General features: G+C 33.6%; 1 protein-coding gene, 1 long non-coding RNA gene and 1 pseudogene across 2 annotated transcripts; 2 read left to right on the top strand and 1 right to left on the bottom strand.

Annotated features, from left to right (window-relative positions):
* Nucleotides 1-3090: 3090 nt before the first annotated feature.
* LOC146930603 (uncharacterized) lies at nt 3091-3434 on the bottom strand. Its single transcript, XR_015006425.1, has 2 exons — nt 3333-3434; nt 3091-3229 (listed from the first exon to the last, which is right to left on the bottom strand). It is a non-coding gene; the product is annotated as an uncharacterized LOC146930603 (long non-coding RNA).
* Nucleotides 3435-8806: 5372 nt separating this feature from the next.
* On the top strand, nt 8807-11327 carry LOC146930602 (uncharacterized; annotated as a pseudogene).
* Nucleotides 11328-18884: 7557 nt separating this feature from the next.
* On the top strand, nt 18885-23775 carry LOC146930601 (K-stimulated pyrophosphate-energized sodium pump protein). Its single transcript, XM_085702080.1, has 11 exons — nt 18885-19299; nt 19398-19482; nt 20330-20526; nt 21263-21345; nt 21802-21847; nt 21969-22025; nt 22157-22211; nt 22290-22390; nt 22494-22557; nt 22652-22785; nt 23238-23775. The coding sequence occupies exons 1-11, from the start codon at nt 19219-19221 to the stop codon at nt 23409-23411; spliced, it is 1077 nt and encodes a 358-aa protein (XP_085558206.1). The 5' UTR covers nt 18885-19218; the 3' UTR covers nt 23412-23775.
* The last annotated feature ends 372 nt before the right edge of the window (nt 23776-24147 follow it).

The raw sequence follows: 24147 nt of genomic DNA, 5'->3' as shown, positions 1-24147 counted from the left end.
GTTTATGTGCTACCATTAATAGATTATATGTGATGATATCAATATTGGAATTATGTATAAAGATACAAAAGAATGAAAATTGCTTTTTCATGGATCAATTTGCTAAAAAGATATGAAAATGATTTTTATGCCCTCCAACGGTAGTTAACTACCATTCGGTTTTTCCAATGATTGATAGTTAATTACCCCAAACAAGTTGTCGAAAATTAGCATAAATAAATAAGTAAAAAAATTATTACATGATTGATAGATTTATTTGTATTGGTTTGATACTTTTAGTCTCAATAACAATTATAGAGAAAAAAATTTCAACAATAAAAATTAGGGTAAATACAGATTTTGGTCCCTTAACTTATTTTTGCGTTTCATTTTGGTCCCTTAACTTTAAACTGTCTCAATTTGGTCCCTTAAGTATCTCTCCGTTTACCAAAATGGTCCTTTCCGTTAGTTTTCCGTTATGTTTAATAAAAAAAAATTAAATGTGATACACATGTCATTTTGCCATTTGTTGAGATTTTTTTTTTTGTTATTTTCGTTATATTAATTTAGAAATAAAAAAATCTAAAAAATTTGAAAAAATTGGAAAATTAATTTTCAAAAATAAAAAAATTTCTAAAAAATTGGAAAATTAATTTTCAAAAATAAAAAAAATTCTAAAAAATTAAGAAATTTTGGAAAAGACAATTTTACCCCTAACTTCTACTACCTAATTTTTTCTTCTTTCTTCATTCTTACTTCCTCTTCTTCACCGTAACATCATCTTCATTCATTTATCAACATTAAACCCAGAAAAAATTAACAATAATTTTTTTTAAACAACACCAAGAATCATGAACACCAACAAAATTAAAACTCAAAAATTACAAAATTAAATCAAAACCAAGGGCCAAAAGAAACCCAGAAGATAATCAATATTTATTACAATTCTTTAAAAAAAGAAACAAATCTTCAATTTCAACTTCTTCTAATGAAACCCAGCCATCAGTCTTCAATTATTTTTAAACAAATTCCTTTAATTTCAATTTCAAGAACAACAATGAAATAAAAAAGGAAAATTGAATTTAGGAATTTATGGGATGAGATACTGTTATGCGTACGTAATCACAAAACCCACACACTCTTACATTCTACCATTCTACCATGGTCCTACTTTTCCTCTCCACCCTTCAAAGAAACCAAAACATGTTTTCCCCTTGTCTCTCAATCTCGCCGTAGCAGGAAGTTGTGCCGCCATCACCACCACCGCGCGACGGTGGCTCATTTGCCGTCTTCGTTTCAGATGTCTTCATCTTCATCTCATTCCTATTCTTCTTACTGGATCTGCAACTCTCCTTTCTTCTTCTCTCCGAATGATTAATTTAGCATGCTTTGTTACTAACATTCTTTGCAATCGGATCATTTATTGTCTAGTATCATTTATTTTCTTTGAAGGTGTAGTGTTTGTTTGAAGCCTTTGTTTCTAGATCTGAGTTAAGGTGTTTCGAATCTGGATTTTTAACGAGGGGACGGTGATGAGTTTCCACCGGCGACAGTGGTTCACTGGCGACGAGGGGACGGTGATGATTTTTAGCGTGGTGAAGGAAGAGAGATTCGACTGAGAAGAGAAACAGGGGGCTGGGTTTTGAATTTTTGCTTTTTTTTTGTATTTTGAAGAAAATAACACGTTAAAAAATAACAAAATAAATTCTTAACAAATGACAAAATGACACGTGTACCACATTTAACTTTTTTTATTAAACATAACGGAAAACTAACGGAAGGGACCATTTTGGTAAACGGAGAGATACTTAAGGGACCAAATTAAGACAGTTTAAAGTTAAGGGACCAAAATGAAACGCAAAAATAAGTTAAGGGACCAAAGTCTGTATTTATCCTAAAAATTATCAAGACAATAGTCATAATTAAACATAACCTATTTGTGTACATTGGAAAAAACATTATTAATCTATTTCAGAAACAGTCATTAGTTAATTTTCATGTATTGATTAATTTTCAGATTATTTTGTTTTTAGTCTCTACAACACTTGCAATTTTTAGGTTAAGTTCCTAAGATTTTGTTTAATTTTAGTCCTTAATTTTTTTGTTATAGAGATTAAATCCAAGACTAAAAACATTTTTTTTTGTAAAATTTTAAAAAAACCGAGACCAAAATTTAATTTTTTTTTTGTAAGGACCAAACCTAAAAAATTATAATTTATAGAACTAAAAATATATTTTATCATTAAATTTAATATGTTGGTTTTATTTTATTTTTTTATAGTTGGCCCCCTACTTAAATTTTTTCCTAACTTCACCGCTGGATAGAAGTTTGACTTTATCCACTAGATTATGAATAGAGTCCTCCTTTTGGTTAAAAATCTTATTATTACGCTCTTTGTCAGACACATAAAAACCAAATAACATACATAATTGATCGCCGCATTTTAGAACCTCCTAACAAAAAACCAACTTGAATTGATGTATCTGGTCAATAAACTCAAAAGTTATTATAGCGGAAAGATTGACACTCAAAAACGCCAGCCCAAAATCCCCTATTTTTATTTTTTTATATAGTATAGATTACAATCAATATGACACCATATGATACAAGAATTTCATTTAAATTTCAACGCAAATAGTTTTCTATATCTATATGTTTTGCAATGACTATTAACAAAAGTCAAGGGCAATCACTCAAACAAGTTGGCATATATCTTTCACAATTATTTTCCTCGCATGTTCAACTTTATGTAGCAATATCAAGAGTTACTTCAAGGAATGGTTTGAAAATTTTGCTAGTAGATAAAGATGGTCTCTGCATTGATAGTACTTCAAACTTATTGTTTAAAGAAGTATTCCGTAATTTCTAAGCATGAAAAAACAGAATGAATGGTTGTACTAAAAAATGATGACATTTAAATTATAAGTTGTAAACTACGCACGGGTAAAAAATCTAATTTCAATACATTATCAAATTACAAAAAAAAAAAATTAACATTAAAAATATATTTTAAGAAAACATCATAAGAAGAAGAAGGTGGTTGCTTTCTGCTATGAACACAAAACGGATATTAGCAAAAAAAAAAAAAAAGAACACAAATTGCATCACAATAGAAGCAAAGAAAGAACATCCTTCTGCATCATTCATCCACAAAAATTTCCCCGTACCAACAAACACCATCAAGGCAACTCTCATACAGATGATATACAAGGGCTGGACAATCAAATGCAGTCTTACATGAAAATTTACCTACATTGTCAAACAATAAGAATTTTTTTTTACTAAAATGTGATGAAATATTGTATACAAGATAAATTAGAAAAAATTGTAAATTTTGTCAAAAATGTCATACTTCTAAATGAAAATGAAAAAAGAAAGATGATCAAAACATAAGTACACATGAGAGTTTGAGCCATATTTTTTTTACTTTTTCATGTAATAAATTGAATTTTTTTTATTGCTTTATAAGTAAAAAAAATTATCATTTGTTAACTTTAATTAAATAGGTCTTAACACTTAAGAGTTACAAGAAGTTGTTTTATCTTGGTTTTCGGGTGTCAAACATTGATTACGTTTGAACCTTTTTAACCTTTGATATCTCATTTTTTCTTGGGAAGGGAAAAAATAAGCAAAACCCTTGAGAATCGAGGTCCGGGAGTTGTTTTCGCTACGGGAAGGTGTTAGGCACCCATAACGACTATAGTATCCTATAGGAACCGTCTTTACTTTCTACGCGCGCGCTTTATTTTTAAATGCTATTTGGAAAATGATATTTACACCTAAGGGTTTACTAAGTGAAGAATTGGAGGGAGAAGAATATGTTTGAATTTTTATTTTAATTGAATTGAAGGAATATTGGTTCCTTGCCTACGTACCCTTTTAAGGGATCAAATCCACCGTAGTTCCCTTCCAAAAATGTTTTTGTTTTTGTTGGTTGATTTTAAGTTTGAAAATTGGAGTTTGAAGAATGAGAGAGAGAGAGAGAGAGAGAGGCCTCAAGGGCATAAGATTGTGAAATTGTGAGGTTGAATTAGTTATTTTGTAAAAGAAAGTCAAAGTATGATTAGAATTCATTAAAGTTTTTGTTTAAGAAAATAAAAGGAAAATTCAATGGGATTTTGGATCCCAAAGTTTATTAGGAAAAAGATTTGAGTGATGTTGTTCATGTTTTTTTTGGAAAAGAGAGTTTTTTCTAAGTTTCAAATCTCCTAAACATACATCTAAGCATACATATCCTAAATATACATCTAAAAATATCTATGTGATGTGTGTGCATGTGTCGGTGCTTGTGTCGGTGTACATCATTAGAGTCCATTGTCCTTTACATCATGCCCTAGTTTACATTCTATGGTCTTGCAAGAAATTAAAAGTATAAGAAGAATATTACAAAATCCCTAAGTTTTACATACTAAGTATTACATGAATTTAAATGACAAGAAGCAAAATGGAGATGAGATGCTTATGAGATGTATGAAATATGAAACAAAAGAGGTTAGTAGCATATGATAATATCAAGAAAAATAAAGCAAGTAAGATATCATAACAAAAGCATAGAAATTAATCACAAAACAAAGCCAAAATAATGCAAAACATAGCTAAAATTCAACCACAAAAATGCAAGAATCATATGGCTTATAATCCTCACAATTCAACACATTTTTCAAAGGCATAAACTCAGGTTTTAGAATGAGAATCAAGACAACATGATGAACTTGACATTTTAAAGTGAATTTAGACATATTTGCATTATTTATTCACAACATAACTTGCAAATCAAGCAATTAAGCAAAATTCACACACATGTAGAAAAAACACATACAAACAGTAGCCAAAACTTCACAAAATCATATGGTGTAGGTCACAAACATTTATCAAGAAATTGGAATTAGAATCAAGCAACTTTCACAAGTTTTCCACACAAAATCTAAGAAATAAAACAAGAAAATACATCCACATTTTTTATCAAACTTTCCAGTAAACAAAAAGCACAAAAACATCACAAAAATATCAAGAACATGTGTAAATTTTTATAGAATTTTCAAAGCATATTGAGCACGATCAGGGGTTCCAAAATCAAAATACAGTATGTGAAAAGCAAGAAAAAACAGGAAAAACGAAAGAAATAATGAAACAAAGCCCAGGCCCAAACCTAAGACCCAAAACTCAACTCAGAACACTCAGGGACCGTAGGATTGATCCATGCGGATCAAACCTAGATCCTACGGTGGAGAACGCAGGGGAATGGACCGGTTTTGGACCGGTCCGGTTCAGTTGTCTATATAAACCTAAACATACTGGTCCAGATCACACTTCTCTTTCCATTCTCTCTCTAGCTCACTCATTCTCTCTCTAGCTCACCGTTTCTGCAAGAACTCACGCCGGAGATGATGAAGCCTGGTCGGGAACTGCAAAGTTCCGCCGGAAACTTCATCGTCTCCGACGAACTCCAACGGTCCTAAACCCTAAGCCGCTCCGATTTAACCCAAACTTACAACAAAATGCTCGGATTTCACGATTAAACGTGAATACGAGCCTTACAAACACCAGAAACACGTAGATCGTCATAGATCGAGGGAAAACCCTACGGTTTCTTCGATCTTTTAACTTTTGAAACAAATTTTGAAAGAAAATGTTCTTGAAGCCTTCGATCTACGCCGATCTACACGTTACGAACATGTATGAAGCTTAGAAGTTCGGATTTGCAAAGAAATAAAATGAAAGAAAAGGAAGAAGTGACGATTTACCTCTGTTATGCGTTCAGCTCGAGCTTCTCCTCCTTTCACTAATTCGGCTTCGACTTGCTCCTCAAACGATTGAAACGGCCTTGCTTCTTTACGTTCTGTTCTGGTATTGTTGTTGTTGTATTCGGCTTCGACTTGCTCCTCAAACGATTGAAACGGCCTTGCTTCTTCACGTTCTATTCTGGTATTGTTGTTGTTGTTGCATTTTGATTTACGGCTGGAAACGAATCACTGTTTGGGGATGATGAGTGCGGCGGTGTTGAGATGGATTTGGATGGATTTGTGATGATTGATGAGTTTTGTGGATGATTCTATTGAAATTGCCTATTTCTGGAGGTTGAAGATGATGAATGTTTCAAGAATGTTCTTGAATATTCATGAAATTTTCTGTGATTTTTGTGGAGTTTGATCCGAATTGAAGAGAGAGAGAAACCCTAATCTGTTAGTGACATGGCTCTCAATTATTGGGACCTGAAAAATCTGATTGTGATGTTGACCATGACTGGGCTTTTATAGCTGACACATGTGAGTGCTGGACCAATAACAAGCTGCCACGTGGCATAACTAACTTTTGGACAAAAAAAATCTGCAAAATGAACAAACAAAGGACCCAAATGCAAATAACAAGACTACAAGAACTAAAATGTGAAAAATTAACTAAAATTGGTAAAAAAAGTAAATTGAAAATAACGTAAAGTGAAACGATTAAAAATAACAAAACGGACTAAAAAGAACCAATCACTTAAATGAGGTACTTCAAAGTAACCTCTCTCTGTCAAAATTTTGTGTGAAATGACCAAAATGCCCCTTAGGGACTAAAACGACTCAAGATGACTCAAATGCAATTTTAAAATGTTTTTTTAACAGGGAACTAAAGCAAGAGTTTATACAAACTAAATGAAAAGATTCAGAGACAAGTTTTAGGGATTAAACAGAGTTTTAAACACTAGAAATGACTAAAATGCCCCTAGGGGCTAAACTGACTCAAAATGACTCAAATGTAATTTTTTAAATGGATTTTAATCATGAGATTGAAACAAGGACTTATGCAAATCAAATGAAAAGACACAAACAATTTTCAAGGACTAAAATGAATTTGAATGCAGGAAATGACTAAAATACCCTTTTCATGAATTTTGCAGGTAACATTGAAATAAAACACAGAGAAATATGCAATTGACCAGAGACAAATTCAAATGACCTAAAATGCAAGGAAAATATTTTTGGATGACTTGAACTGCAAGAAAACATAGACAAATACACAGTTGAAAAGATTTTTAGAGCTAAATTGAGAGATAAAGCAGAGTAAAATGTCAGTGTAAACAATAGCAAATTGGCAATTCTTCAAGAGTAATAGACATATATTCAAGATAGAAGAAATATTCTGAATAAGTATTTTTAGGTCCAATATTAGGGTATAACAGAAGCCATTTAGTTATAAGATTGGAATTAATGTTAAATGTTGATAATTAATATTTCGCGTGTATCCCTTTACCTCACTCAATTGATCATTAACTTTAGTAAAGATCTAATATAAAAATTTTGATGATCGTCAAAGTTCATTATTTTTTAGGTAAAATACCTCTTGCAGTCTTTTAAGTTAGACGTTAATCCTTCAAGTTTTTTTGGCAACAAATTGGTCCTTTAATTTATAAAATATTTTCACCATTACCCACTTTCATCAAACTTGGTCAAAAAGTGTTTATGTGGATGTTTAATGTTAAGTTGGTGGGTCCAAATTCATTGCTCTCAAAACTATGATTCATAGGTGAATTATTTTTTTTTTTTTTTGCTCAAAAAAAAAAGGTGAATTATTGAGTCTTTGATTGAAAAGAATCCATGGGATGACTTGATTTATAATATTGGTCATGAAACATTTCTTAGTAAAATTACGTTTGAATTTGAAAATAAGAAGTAGAAAATATATGTAAGTAATCATGTTTGATAGTAGAAAATATATGTAAGTAATCATGTTTGATGACATAAACACTTTTTAGACCTGCCACCTTAATGTTAAATGGTAGCGTAAGCACTTTTCAGCGAAGTTTGACGGAAAAAATAGTAATATTGTAAATATTTTATGACTTAAGGAACCTATTTGTTACAAACAACTAACTTAAAGGACCGTGGATGGTATTCCGCCTATTTTTTTTATTAAACTTAGCTATATATTTTTTTTTATTACAAAGAAGGACGAAACCAAGATAAAAAGAAGATTATAACGAGATCTCATTATATACTTTTTTATTTATATTTTAGCCTTTTATAATAGATAGGGTAAAATCTCAGAGAAACACTCTGCTGCTTTTGGGGTGGGCTTATTTGTTGGAAAACCATAAGATAAATGGGGCGAGCCTTTTAGGATCATATTGTTACCCATATGAAGATTTGAAAATTGTTGTATACACATGCGGTTTGGCTGAGAAACACAAGTAAAAGACTAAAATACCCCTCGGTAGTTAACTACCGAGGAAATTTACAACCGGCGGCAGTTAACTACCGAGGTGTGCTGAACATAAACAGAAGCAGAAACTCAGTTTTGCAGTTTCTTTCAATTGTTCAAAAAACTTCCAAAACCATCCAACTCCTTCAATTTCGATTTTTGAGCAAAATCAAGTGCATCATCTCCATTTAATCACAAGTAAGTATCTTGACTCATTTTTAATCATAATGTTAGTTTGTGTAGGTTTTTTTTAAAAAAAATTGTTAGTTTGCATGTGGTTAGGGTTGATGTTGGAATTGAAATTTAGATGATTGCATGTAGTTTATAATTGAATGCAGTTGCTTTAGTTGATGTTTGAATGATGTTAGAGTATAATGTGGTTTTGAATGGTGTCAAATGAACACATTTTGAGTATGTTTGATACTTTGCACACAAAGTGTTTGATAAAATGACTCAATGACAATTTTATTGATTATTTAGTTAGTTTATGTTATGAGAATTATATTGAATGATGTTTAGGTTATGATGGAAATGTTGGACACAAATTATATTGAAATGATGATTATATTGAATGGTTTTAGGTTTAGTTATGTTTATGAAAATGTGAATGTTTATGTTGAAATGATGATTATAATGATTATATTGAATGTTTATGTTTATATTGAAATGTGAAGGTTATAATGTGAAGGTTATATTGAAATGGGAATGATTATATTGAAATGTGAAGGTTTAGTTTAGATTATATTGAAATGATGCACACAAAGTGTTTGATTAGGTTATGGAAATGATGTAAATTTTTTAATTGTTTGTGTAGATATGCCTGAGCAGGACCCGATTGATCCATCTAAGATGATTGGTGGTAGGCGTGCGATGACTCAAAGCCACCGGAGGGAGAGGCAAAGGGGGCACATCCCAAATAGGGGAAGAGGTCGGAGGGCGGATGGTTCAGGGACTTCTCAGGCATCTGAGGCTTTTCAGGCACAGCCTGAAGAGTCGCAGGTGGTTGACCCGACCCAGGAGGTAGAGTACCTAAATTATCAGATCACCATGATGACATTGCAGCAGCGGCTGCCCCGGAGGTGTTACCTAAGGACCCTCCCTTTCCAGGAGGACCGCAAAACCTATCTCTGCTTCACTCTTATGTCAATCATGTGGCATTACCGCTTTGGTATAATTCACAGAAAGTAAGTATAATTTTTTAAAATGTTTTATCTTTATGTTTAATTATTTTCATTATATTTTCTTTCTTTCAGCTTTTATATTGTTTTAATTATTTTCTTTATATGTGTGTTTGTTTAATTTTTATATCAACTTTTATATGTGTTTTTTTTAATTATTTTCTTTATGTTTAATTATTTTCTTTATATTTTCTTTCTTGATTTAAATTGTTTTTTACATGTGTTATGTCTTAAATTTGTTAAACCGATTAAATTAAATTTGTGATTTTTATTTTTGCATTTGTTAAGTTTTATTTATATTAGTTAAATGTTTACATTGTTTAAACTATGTTTATTTTTCTATTATTTCAGTGCCGCAAGAAGCGTTATGTAAAACCAATTAATCATGGCGCTAAGATTTTGAGTCTCGGACGTCCAAACAGCAATCAGAGATGGTTTTGGGATCCGCTTAGGAAGAGCGGGTTACATGATTTGGTTTTCTTGGGCTACGCCACTGTGCCTCATGCTTTGCTGATGACTCTATGCGAGAGGTGGCATCCCGAGACCAGCACTTTTCACATGCCCATGGGGGAGATGACCGTGACTTTGGAGGATGTCGCATGTCTTATGCATGTTCTGATTGAAGGGCGGATGTTGGGCCACCGAAAGAAGATGTTGAGACAGGAGGGAGAGGCACTACTGGTGAATCACTTGGGTGTGTCGAAAAGGGAGGCAGAGAAAATTTGCAATAAAGAGTATGGTGGATACATTAGTTATCCAAAGCTGAGGGAATTATATACGACGCACCTTGGTAGGGCTAACTTATTGGCAGCGATTGAGGATCCAGAGGAGATGGAGGAGTTGGAGAGGGTTAGGAAATATTGTGTGAGGTGTTACCTTCTCTACTTGGTTGGATGCTTGTTGTTTGGGGATAGAAGCAACAAATGCATCGAGTTGGTCTATCTTACGACCATGGAGGACGGCTACGCGGAGATGCGTAATTATTCGTGGGGAGGGATGACACTTGCATACCTGTACAATGAGTTAGTTGCGGCCTGTATGCCCGGAGACAGGCAACTTGGGGGAAGCATGACACTGCTCACTGTAAGAAAATTTAAATTTAAATTATTTTTTTTTGTTAACTTTAATTTTTTTTTTGTTAACTATTATTTTATTGTTATATTTGCCGTGCACAATTATTTATAAATGTGATTTGTATGGTTTGTGCAGGCATGGTTTTTGGCGCACTTTCTAAGTTTTATGTTGTTGATCCAAACCCCGACTATGTTGAGAACTTACCGGTTGCAGCGAGGTGGACGCTTCAGAAGGGTCATGGAGAGGGGGTCACGTATCGGTCATTGCTTGATCGTATTACGTTTGATGACGTATGCTGGAGGTCGTACGAAGAGCACATGGACTTCCAGGCTTTCGAGGAGGTATTCTGGTATTGAGACTGGATTATGTGCGGTGATCGTAGGGTGTGCCGTCACTTGCCCGAGAGGGTTTTGAGGTAGTATGGATACGTCCAGTCCGTCCCTAGACATCCTTTTGAGATTGTAGAGCTATCACCAACTGAGATTGTGCAGGCCTTCGTCGACTTCCGCACTCACACGCTTAAGGCAGCTGATTGGGGTGAGCATGCAGGAGAGCATACATGGCGTATGGCAGATGGCTATGTACGATGGTACACCGTTGTGTCTCACCCTCAGATTTTGCCACTTCTGCCGGGAGATATTCCGAGGCCTCCAAATGGGGAGCAGATCATTGCAGAGCAGTGGGAGCGGTACGAGGTGAGAAGCTCGCCTGATACCTATGACATGGTTAGCGGTGTTGTTGCCCATGCTGATGCGTTTTTGGGTCAGGAGGTGATGAGCATGACCCCTCAACGGTTGTATGCAGCCTTGCATGATGTTAGGCAGCAGATCGCGCCGATCATTACCAGGAGGAGAGGCCAGAGACCGAGGATGAGGCACCAGCAGCATCAGCAGGACCAGGACCAGCAGTAGGATTAGGACTAGTACTATTTTATGTTTAGGATATATTTTTAGGACTTGGTGTTTATTTTCATGACATTTGGCCGTTTTGTTGTATTTTCATGACAGTCGTTGTTACTTTGTTTCGATGACATTTTTTTATGACAATTGTTCATTTCCGTATCATATTTTCAATTTCAATTATGTTGGTAATTTTCTTTGATTAACTTTATGATTTGGCATTGAAACAATGTGTTTACAATGTGTAAAAACACATGTAACAGGTTCTGCCTCAACAGGTTCTGCCATTTTATGGCTTCAGAACGCCTCGGTAGTTAACTACCGAGGTTTTCCTCGGTACTTAACTGCAGAGGTTTTCCTCGGTACTTGACTGCCGAGGTTTTCCTCGGTAGTTAACTGCAGTCGGTTTCGTATTTCCTCGACAGTTAACTATCGAGGGGTATTTAGGTGGCACAACCTTATGCAATGTGTCAACAGCAATTTTCTGAAGATTTCTTTTCTAAACCCTCCCCCCACCATACCCCAAATGTCTCCCAAGCCATCTAAAATCCTGTTTTCACCTCTGGTAATAGTGTAACACCCTACGACCCCGATTTCGTATTTTTAAAGGTGTTACACATACTCAGCTTTTCAATAAATAATAAGACAAAATATCATATGATAACAGCGTAATAGTTCATTCATCTCAATAATAAAACAATTTAGGTTATCAATCTCAACTAGGAGTATAATTTAAAATTTCAAAAGAAAGACTTAAATTCCATAGAAAATAAAATCAACGTTAAAACCCCAACTCTAGTGTTACACATCAGAGCACATAATTGACTATGCAGTTAATTACTAATAAAATAATGACGGAAGATAACCTCTCATCGCCATCTGCTAAATGTCACATAGCTAGAGCTTCCTAAGTATTTGTACCCACGAGTACAAACACCATAAAAGACACAACAACAACAACAACAACAACAACAACAACAACAAAGGGGTGAGAATACATTTCAAAATATTTGATCTGAATATATAAAGCAACATGAAATAACAACATAAAATCATCACCATTAGTATTCACACGTGCATATCATTCACAATGTCAATTACTACCAAACATCATCATGTATATGCTAGATGCAACTCTTTTCTATCACCTATATGCATGCTGGTACTAGTTTCTACTCACCAAAATTGTATGCCAGAGGTATGTTACTGAGCAATACAACGCATCACCCAATCATCACCAGAAGCCTAATTATGTTATGATATAGATAACAAATATTCATCACCAATGTTTTTCTCCCTAATATTTTATTTAGCATCACCATTTATCATCACCGTATTGTTCACTTATCATCGCCAATAAACATCACCGTAATATCTATTTATCATCACCGTTTTATTTTATACATCACCAAGTCATCATCATGATATATGTTTATATTCATATATATGTACATAGGCATCACCAATTTCATCATTGTTTACGTCTCCATATAACTACCCCATTTACGCTACTAAAGACTCTTATTACACACTTTAGGGAACTTAATGTCTTGTCCCGCCATTTTAAGTTACTTCTAACCTTACCTAATACTTTAAGTTACAATCGTCTTAGTTCTCTTCTTAGCTCCATTACTTCCTCTTATTGGATTACATTCTTCACCGTTTTCATTTTATTTTTGTACTAAGTTATCCAACATTATTTTTAGACTCGTAATTATCCTAGAGGTTCTTCCCCTTGCCATCATTAACTATTCTAATTTACTTCTCTATGATTCTCCTTGTAATATCTCATATTCCCTCCTTTAACTAATTTAAGTTTAGACTTGTCGTTTTATTGAGGAACCACTTCTAACTACTCCTAAACTCACACATTTATTTAGGTATATTAGTTTAGGACCCTAACTCACACCTTAGGAATCTGTTTAAGGAAGATACGTTGGGTTTTCTAGGCCTGGGAAAGGAGCACGACCGTGCCCCCTCATAACAACACAAAAACAACAAAATGGCATAGAACTGCGCATGGGTCGTGCCATTGAGGCGACGACCGTGCGCACCTAACAGATGACAGAAATCGCAGTTTTGCTGCGATTTCGCTTTGGGGGACTTCTCCGGACTCCGTTTTTGACCCTAAACTCTCCCAATTCATCCCCAATCAACACCCCAAGGTTTCTCTATCATTATAACACCAATTTCCACTATCTCTAACTGATTACACTCTTTTCTCATGGTCGAATTCTGATATAAATTAACCTAACTCTATTTTTCTCAAATTTAATCTTTTAACAACAACAAGAAACATCACCAACATTATTTCATCACCATTATCCACCAAAAATTATATGATATCAACATCAACAAATCATACGAGAATAATCAACCCTAAATTCAGAATAGGATACCCTAAGATGAAGGTTCCCCCTACCTCGAATTCTCTGGGAAAAAAAACGCAGCTTTGGTTCGACACTCCTTAGCTAGCGTTTGCCTCATTTCCTCTCATCTTCTCCTTGATTCTCAAGTGCAACAATAATAATGTTTTTGACTTTTCTATTTCTTCTATTTATACTACAGAATTGGGATAATTCACTTATTATTATTTTCTCTTCTCCTCTTAACGTAATTTTACTTTCCCCCTCGCCCACTTATCTTATTACCTCTATTATCACCTCCCATCACTACTATTTATTATTTTATTCTTCTCTTCATTATTTTTATTCACAAAAAATATTATTAATCACCAACTTTATCTCTTTCTCATCAACAACATAATATTTCCATTAAAATGCCTCATAACCATAATAATAATTAAGACGCTACTCATTTAACTTAACTAAATATTTAAATTGGGGTGTTACAGATAGCATTTGAGAGATATGTACCGAAGCGATCGGGAGTTATCTCCCGAATGGTTCGTTTTATATGTTAGAAATGGATGGTCGTACTTTCATTTCTACCTTTTCACTTAATCTTTCTAAAAAGTTGCAATTTATGGGCGATTTTGGGGTTATTCATCACAGTCAATCCATCAAATAGGGGTCAGTCTTTGCTTTCTTGCAATCAAATAGAAGAAAACCTTATTATCTTTGTTTACATTACATTTCTGCACTTTTTTTCCTGATGTAAAATAACATTCGGGAGTTATGAATCATATCGACTATGGATTCGGGAGATACATATTGAACTTTGTCTCTGGATTGCAATTTTTTTCTAAGCTATTATTCACATTTGGTTAGTATTTTAATGATTTATTTTTTTGTGATGTATACATAGATATGGTTGAACCTCTCGTTGTTCCAAATCTGGATCCAGGGGTCTATTACATTGATGTTGCGGAATATTTTGCAACTGAAAAGAAATATGAAGATCAAGAAGAGATGATTAATTAGGTTCATTTTCAAACAAGCAAGGTAGGATTCACTATTATAGTAGATAACTCTAATAGTTGTTTCAGACGTAGAAAATCGAAGCTTGTGTTGGGTGGTGAAAGAGGTGGTGTGAATAACAGAACAAAGAAGAAGTCGAAACGAGAAGACACCGATTTCAAGAAAATGAGGATTCCATTTAGGTTATGTGGCTATTTAGTGCATAAAATATATGGAGTCTTAATGTTGATTCAAAATTGCATAATCATAGATGGAGCCAATGTTAGAAGTGTTAGATAACAAAGTATTGAGTTTATGCTATTGGGTCTATATATTAGTAAGTTGACATTCCATTTAGGTTTTTCTAGATAATCTCTTATAACTTCATTTTGATATTCTATGCCATTGTAATATTATTGGAATCTTTGACCGTCATTGTTAATCTCTTTTTATTATCTATTAAAACTCTATATTGTTAACATGGTATCAAGAGAATGGTTCAATGCTCCTTGAACTATTCACCGCTTCCGTTTGCAAATAGTTTGGGAATTGTTTGATTTATTTTTTGGCGATTGGTTCTTTTTATTGAAGTTTGATTCTTTTGGTTGATTATTGAAGGAAAAAAAGTTAGAAGATTAATAGTTTGATGTAATTCCACAGCTATTTACAAACGAAGCAAAGAGAGAAAAATATATTATCTTATTAGTTCTCGTGCCTTTGAATTGGAACACGGAGTATTGTATTGCAAAGTATAATTTATGGACTTGTTTATATACGTCAAAGGTTCATGTTTCAAGGCCACCACTTGGAGTTTTTGTTGTCATTGTTACTAGTTTCATGTTTCTCTCTTTCGTTGTTTTTTCTTTGGTTGATGCTTCATTAGTTATTGGTTTTTCTCATTGATTGTCTCTCTCTCTGTTTAATTTCAATTCTCTTTGTTGATTCTTCTAATTGATTGCACTTCTCGCCCTTTTAATTCTTCTGATTGATTGATTGATTGCACTTCTCCCCCTTTTGATTCTTCTAATTGAATACACTTCTCCTCCTTTTTATTCTTCTATTTGGTTGCTCATCTCTCTCTATTGATTCTTCTGTATGGTTGCTTCTCCCTACATTCCTATTTGGTTTAGTTTGAATTGGTTCTTTTGCTTGGATGGTCAATGGTTCTTGCTCTCTCTACGATGATAACTCACTTTGGTTGCTACACTCCATTGGTTATGTTATCAGCTGATTTAATTTATTTTCGGGGTTAAATCTAACATGCTTAAAGCTTAGTAAGTTTTAGCTTAAGGGGTAGTGTTAGAAGTTTATATTATTTGATATGTTTTTTGTATTTTGTTGACAAACTCACAATGCTTCTTGTTGATGCATCATGAATTTGAGGGTAGCTGTTAGATAATAAAGTATTGAGTTTAAGCTATTGGCCTATATATTAGTAAGGTAGCAATCCATTTAGGTTTTGCTATATAATCTCTTGCAACTCTATTTTAATTTTTTTTTTGTCATTGTAATATTATTGGAATCCATATCTGTCTTTGTTAGTCTCTTTTTATTTTCTATTGAAACTTTATATTGTTAGCAAGAAGATCATATTTTGATCAGTCATTCAAATCCAAAAGAGATTGAGCTTGTTGCTGAGATGACAAAGAATATTGTGAAACCAAAAAATATTTTGTCAACTAAGAAATTCACTAAACTTATTCATTAAAAAGTAGTAAAGAGATTATCGTTTTGTAAGTTTGAATTCTTTGCTCAATAAGAGTAGTTGTTTGTTAGAAGAAAATTAAAGAGTTTGATTTAGATGTTTAACGGTGATTAGGAGGATTCTTCGAATCCGCTCTACCTTCTTTGTTGGATTAATTCAAATTATTCATTAATTAAGACCTAAGGATTATATAAACAATGGTTCATTTGTAAGAAGAGTGTTCTTATTCCTACAGATGTCAGATTGCGCCAAAACCTTCATTACTAGATAATGAAAGCCATCAACATATCCTTTGATCTCAACATCTCGTGTGCCTCCTGAATTGTCATTAAAGAACTTATACTCCATGAGGATGTCTAAGCCTCATACCATAAGGGTCCCTAATAAATTAAAGGCTCTTTAGCAAAAGTTATATGTAAAGAGTTGGTTAAAACGTAAGACTTAGTTTATGAACCCTAACCTAGTTTGTAAAAGATTTAAACGGTGAAACAGTTTATGAACCCTAACCTAGTTTGTAAAAGATTTAAACGGTGAAACATATGAAAAGCAAATATAATTCAAATTTAGAGGGTGGGTGTTAGATTTGATACTGACGGACTATGATAAAAGTATATTTTTTAGTTAATCCAATGGTCAAAACAAATTGACCCATATGAAAAAGTAATTTGTTTATGGTGCACAAATTTTTGTTTTGTGCATGCTAAATACATTCTACTTGTTCTTAGTAAAACAACAATTCATACCAATCATCAATGATAACTTCTTAGGGGTGGCATTTAGGGTGGGTGAGGGAAAGATTTTCCCACCATGGAAAAGTTGATTTTAGTCATTAGATCTAATCAAGAACACGGTTTTTCTTTTCCCACAATAGAAAAGTTGATTTTAGTCATTAGATCTAATCAAGAACACGGTCTTACTATAGTCTGTCAGTATCAGATCCAACCAATCACACTCTTCAACCCATCTTCCTCCTTACCCTCACCACCTCGTCAGACCTTCCAGCACCTCCTTTCTCAGCCTCACTGTTGATTCCTCTCACCGGCATCTACTCCCACCGCCCTCGTCCTCCCTTCAATGCGTCATCTTCGCTTCTTTTTTAATTCATGAAGCTAGTGATGTCATAGCCTGATCTATGTGATTTGTTTGCATTTTTCCTATGCTGAAGTTCAATTTTGATTCTTGTTTAGAAAAAATTTTCATGATTTAATGGGTTTACAATCCGTAAACATGGCATTGGATAAACAATTTTATTTAATGGGTTTACTCTAATAAAATTTCAAAAAAAAAAATGTCCATGTTTCAGTCGATATTTAATAAAATTTCATTTCCTTACATCTGGTACTCAATCGAGAAAAAACTGCCATCGCAGTTGATTGAGTTTTTGCTGGTAATGCTGGCTGGTGGGTGGATGGATATGTACAAATTGAAAAGAAAAAAAATTGCAGTAAAGACATATATGTTTTGACACGAAAAAAATGAAAGTCTCCGATGATTGAGCTTTTGCACCTTAAATTCCAAAACCATGATTAAATCAATACACCTATTTAATCTAAGGACTAAAATTAACTTTTCCATGGTCAGAAAATCTTTCTCTCATCCACTCTAAATACCACCATTTGAGTGAATAGGCAAAAAAACCCCTGAAATTGTAACTTTCGTCAAAAAAAACCCTGACTTTTAAGAAACTTCAAAAACCGCCCGGAAATTGTCAAACGTTAGTCAATTACCCCCTCTGTTTGTTTTAACTGTTAAATCATATGATGTGGCAAGTAAATGACGTGGCACCTCCACATTGGCTGAATTTTATGCCACATCATAGGGGGTAAATAACTTTTTTTTTTGGCTTTCTTCATCTTCTTCATTCCTCTTCTTCATCATCTTCAACATCATTTTCATCAATGTTTATAAAAAATGCAGAATTTGTTTTATGAAACAACAACCTATCAACAACATCTGCATAGGTTGTTGTTTCTTAAAACAAATTCTGCATTTTTTATAAACATTGATGAAAGTGATGTTGAAGATGATGAAGAAGTGGAAGGAAGAAGATGAAGAAAGCAACAAAAAAAAAGTCATTTACCTCCCTATGACGTGGCATAAATTTTAGTCGATGTGGAGGTGCCACGTGTACATTTACTTGCCACGTCATATGGTTTAACAGCCAAAACAAACAGAAAAGGGTAGTTGACTAACATTTGAAAATTTCAGAGGGATTTTTGAAATTTCTTAAAAGTCAGAGGAGTTTTTGACGAATGCTACAATTTCAAGGGGTTTTTGCCTATTTACTCACCACCCTTTTGGTTATTTATCGATACCCTTAAACAACATTTATGGAACAACATTTTTAAAATAAATAAATTTGAAAATGTAACTTGATTGATTTTAAGCTACTGCCACGTCGTCACATTTTCATTATCCATTATCCAAAACCACAAAACACTCCACCGAGCCACCGCATCCATTTTAAACAACACATTATCAGAGCGTGTCGTGTCGTGTCCCAACATCATCAATTCAGTCATTCACCATCTTTTTTTTGTTTTCCACGTTTCTACGCTATTCTTCAATACCTTCACCAAGTTACCATAAAACAAAAAATAACATTCAAAATATAGTATTAAAAAAAAAAACAACAAAAGGTAGAAGAAGGTAGCGGTTGCAGAATAGAGAGAAAGAAAAGAACCTTTGTGTGTTTCATTTTTCATACACTTAAAAAAATAATTTAATTTCGATTTATTTAAATATTGATCAATTTGGAAGATTCTAGAAAATGATAAAGGTGTTTCTGGATCGGGATTAGAATTTTTAGGGTTTTTGCTGATTCAGATTCCGATCAGAAATGTCCGACGCTAATTCGCCGCCGAGAAATTCCGGTTATCTCGATGCTCTCTCTCAAGCGATTCATAAGAAGCTTCAACGGGTGAGTTTTTTTATGCGGAGAAAAAAAAATGGTTTATTTTTTCTTGTTATTTGTTATGTATGCGTTTAATTGATTGAATTTTTGTTTTGATGCTACAGGCCTTGGCAAATTCGTCGCAGAGGCGTAATTTGTTGCAGGAGCTTTTTGCTGATGTAGCTTTAGAGGTTGATGATCGAGCCAAAGGTAATTGTAGCTTTTGAAATTCGATTCATTATAGTTTAATGATTCAATAGCTATGAAGCAGGTATACGGACATGCTGACGCGTTGATACCTGTAGTAATTTAAGAAAATAATGTAATGTAATTGACTGACACGGACACGACACTGACACTGGCACATCAACACTGGTAGTAATTTAAGAAAATTTAAGAAAACGACGTAATTGAATGTGATGTAATTGCATGTGTCGGGCAGCGGACACACCTTCGACTTGAAGAGTCATTCTACAGAGTTCAATAGTATTAAAGTCATGTCTCAAAGAAAAAGAGTGAATGATTTGAATGGCAACTTGTGCTTCAAGCACGATAGTGTTGTGCATGGTTTATCTTGTTTGCATGCTCATGGTTTTTAGTTCATTGTTTGGAAGATGATGATTTTCTTGTTTAAAATGAGATTTTCATGTAAAGATTAACTGTTCTTTATGAAGAACATGTATTGGATTATGTGTCTTGTATTGCTAAATGTAAGGATCGTGATGTCTGTATATGATACATAGCTTATAATTTTGCTATGTCACTTGGTTTTACTTAGAAATGTCATATTTGTATTGGTAATGTCTTTTGAGATTCATAATAAGATTCTATTCAAGATTAGAAAAATAGGTCTTTTGAATCTCGATTGATAACCATGTTAAATGAGGAGAATACATAACAATGGAACGCAGAACTAACAAATGTATATTTGAATCTAAATAAGGGGTCAATAATCTTTATTTTCTTGATAGGGGGTGGATGAATATGTTGTTGTTCTCTCTTTTTATTTGCAAAACAAGAATTACCAAGTGGAGGTTTTCTTTATTTACAATGACAGATGTAATTTTCAACAAGGAAGAAGATGTCATTTCTCCTGTAATTTACGCCATGGATGGTCCGTTGTGTTTCTATGATGTGCTTGCTGACTACTTTGTACAAGTGCCTGAAAGTGGAAAACCCATCCTTGACATGATTGTCCAACTCTGGAGTCAGTCATTTGCTTCGCATATTTTTAGCCTCCTGTTTCACAAATGGGTATGTAAGCTTGTATATGCCGTATTGTTTTTTGCTTTCTGAAGGGAATTTTTATTTAGTGTGATAGTATGGCCATTAATTGCTGGTTTTGAATTTAAACATTCACATTTCAAGAAAATATAAGAGTCACTCTTGATGACATGGTTACATTCTAAAAAATATGAACATCCTCAATTTGACTGTATGATATTCTGGAAGCATGCTCAGTGTCTCTGAACCTGGTTATGATCATTTGGAGTAGCTTGCAACTCCCGTTTTCACTTAGCTGTTTGTCAAATGCTTGAAACTGGTTTTAGATTTAATCCTTAGGAACTCAGTGCATACTATTTCAAATATATAGTATGTAAGATGAGTGACATATACCGTATAATTATTTATAGAGTGACATATATAATATGTATGTAAGATACTATTATGTATACATGAGATGAGTGCTGAGATTTATATATTCTAGTTAACCATGAACTAATGCATATTATATATTTTTTAATTTTGGGCTAAACATGATTTAGAATTTGCTATGAGAATTTGGTTATGTTTTTACAGAGTACTGGTTTGAGATGGGATGGTTTTGTCCTCTTTGGTTTTTGAGGGGTTACATAGGCTTTCATTTGTTGTAAGGAGTCAATCTCCATATTGCCAAAAGAAATACAAGTTCCTATCAGTTTCTAATTGACTTTCAAGAATCACTGTGAAAGCTCTTTTATTTAGTCCTAACTTCTCAATACACTTACAGATGTTTGAAGTTCATCTTGATAATCCAGAAGTGCTCCTTCGGTATTCATCTGCCCTAGTTCAAGGTGCCACAAATGTTTTCTGGTATGAATACCGGCTGTTATAAATTAAAATGTTACTTAAATGGATATAATTTTGCAAAAAGACAAGGTGGATTTGGATTTGCTGGCGTTTATTTTATAAGTTACAATTCTGTTCACTTTTAAAATCATTCTCTGAGTAAATATATGAACTTCATTTCACGCTCCAATCCACTCCTAAATGGGATATAATAATATATGTGGGTTCTCTTTATTATCTTTCTTTTAAAAAATATTTGTTTGCTTTACATGATTTTATCAATAGTCTTTCTATGCCGTTTCAATAACAATCCAATATGACTTTATCCTATCCATTAAAAAACACAGTTTGGCAATTTTGCCAAATGTTATTAAGACTGTCTTCATGGGCTCAAACCTCTACTATGATAGAGTGGGCATTGTGCCATGTTTGGAAAATCAATCAGGGAAATGCAATAATTGTTTTTGGTGACATGTACAGGATTGACATTCAAACAAATACAAGGCGTTTCCAGTCTATATTTCGTGTAAGAATTCTAGTGGGATCCTATATTTAATTTAACTTATGTGTATCATCTGAATAAGGTTGTAATTATTGCTTCTTTTTCCATTTCTTTTGCATGTTCTTTGTGTTTCCCTCAAATTCAGTACCTCTTGGATGATGTTGCATTACACCACACTCGATTGAATAAGATTCCTCTCCAGGTATACCCTATCAGTTTTAGAGTTGGGATTTTATTAATGCGGCCAACAATTGTTTATAGGACTTTTAGCTAGTCTACTTTTGTCGCAAGCAATGGCATTCTGAAACTCTCTACTTTTCATTGAACTATCAGGCTCAGCGAGATATGTATCTTTTGCTCTCGAGGTTCATTCTATTTTACAATTCAGGTAGCCATTCGGAGATGTCATTAGCCTATGAATAATGATGCAATGGTCTTTATAAATCTAATATTATCCTCTCTGCAGCTGGAAAAGTCGACAGTTTCTTGAAACAATGCCCTGTTTTCCAAACTGCTTTCTTAGTTGGCGGTCCTGCAGATATATTTGTGAATGAACTTACTGATCAGGTACATCTGAATCACCTTGTTCACAAATGAGAGCCGTATCCTCTGGCTCATATGAAGAAATTATGTTACCTTTAATCATTGGTGTCAATTTTTTTTTTACCAGCTTCAAAAGCTAAAGGTGGAACCTGTGCTGCTGCATTATCTTTCAGAAATTAAGGTCCTTCAGGGTACTACATCAACCATTCAGGTGCAATAATTGGACATGGAATATTCTTCTCTCAACCTGACTCAGCTAAGCCATTCTTTTGTTTATGCTAACAGGTATGGAATTAAGAATGACGACAAGTACGAGACTGAAAACTTGTTTGTATAGTTTTACTTCTCCTGGTGGTCCAATGTACCCGACTAGAGCTGTTCGTCATGCTGCCTGGGAAGCACTGGATTTTCTTTTTCCGGTTAGATTTTTTATTGTTTAATAATTAGTATTCAAACCAAATTAAAATAAATTGCTAGAGCTTCATTCTCTCCAGCCCAAAAAAACATTTCCTATCAGAGTACAATTTTCCAGGTCCCATCTTTCATTATTGAGATCAATTAAAAGATTTTTGAGGTCTTTTTTATGGGTGGTATTATATGACTGGTAAATTATACATTTTGTTTAAATTTCCCACTGATTACAGGAAATATTGATTGTTTTTTTAAAATGACCAGATGGTTACTTTTTCCCTTTTTAACTCATTTCTTAAAGGGCAAATTTATGCATATGCCACAAAGTTCATATTAGTTTGCAGCATAGCACTAGTGGTAGACAAGTATAACACCGTAATTCATAAGCACAATCTTCATGCAGACACCAGGTACTTGTCTGCTAAATAAATATTGATGTTGTTTTTATGGTATCATACAGGTTGGGCAGTACCCTCGGCATCTCATTAGTTTGTTCTTCAGGTTGCTTTATCCATGGTATTGGCCATCCTCTTGCTGGAACTTTGTGATTTCCTGCATTCGGACAATCTTTTACTCCTTACTCGGGTTGATATTTTCTACATGGGAAAAGGTTTCCAAACCAAAAACACAATAGACGTCCATATGTCTCGAGGGTATTATGTACATGCATAGAACCCGAGTCATCTCTTGCCAACCAGCTCGAATGCCTTGCTTCTTGACCCTCTGATATTTCTTTTTTTCCACCTGATGTGATGTGTAAAAAACAAGCTTGTTAATGAGATGTATATTTTGTTCACTGTATGGCTTAGAATAGGTTTACAAGTCCAAGTAATATAATGTGAGGAAATAAAAAGACCACTTAAAAACAACTAAACGAGGCACTGTGATTCATTTCGATGAGACAATTATTTTAACTTTAGCACACACTATTCTACAATGTTTTATGAGACTAAGATTGTGTAAGATTTTAAAATTGTAATGTTGTATTGTGACTTTAATATTCTGATTTTTTTTCATTGCTATTAACTTTTTCCACAGCTTTTCTTTTATCTAGAACTCAATTATTTAGTCTACGATCTATTATAATTTTGTATAATTTTAAAAATGGTTATTTGATAATCAATATGAAGGTGTATTAACTGGAGTGGCTTCCCCTAAAAAAATGGAGTAGCCTTTTAATTTGAGTTTGATTTATGTGACCTTAATTAGTTTGTATTTATAGTGTAGATCCTATCAAGTTCATGGTTAGATCCCCTTCTATTATAAATTGTAGTTTCAGTTTGTTCTGTCGAGAAATACAAACAGTTTGTTTTATTATAAGATCAAAACTTTGTTATGCATATATGTTGATTATAATGTGGTTTCACGAT

Source organism: Medicago sativa, chromosome 4 (assembly GCF_051527215.1).
Source record: "Medicago sativa cultivar Bolivia chromosome 4, Bolivia_mono, whole genome shotgun sequence".
Lineage (NCBI taxonomy): Eukaryota > Viridiplantae > Streptophyta > Magnoliopsida > Fabales > Fabaceae > Medicago > Medicago sativa.
Note: the sequence above shows the minus strand (reverse complement) of the source record. Positions and strands in the feature narration are given on the sequence as shown.

What these genes read in the sequence shown, in the direction of transcription:
- LOC146930601 (XM_085702080.1), top strand. Translation starts at nt 19,219, where the DNA reads ATGTCCGACGCTAATTCGCCGCCGAGAAATTCCGGTTATCTCGATGCT. An exon ending in GTTTCCAGTCTATATTTCGT is followed by an intron (nt 21,848 to 21,968) that starts GTAAGAATTCTA and finishes CCTCAAATTCAG; the next exon opens with TACCTCTTGGATGATGTTGC. An exon ending in AGAAATTAAGGTCCTTCAGG is followed by an intron (nt 22,558 to 22,651) that starts GTACTACATCAA and finishes TTATGCTAACAG; the next exon opens with GTATGGAATTAAGAATGACG.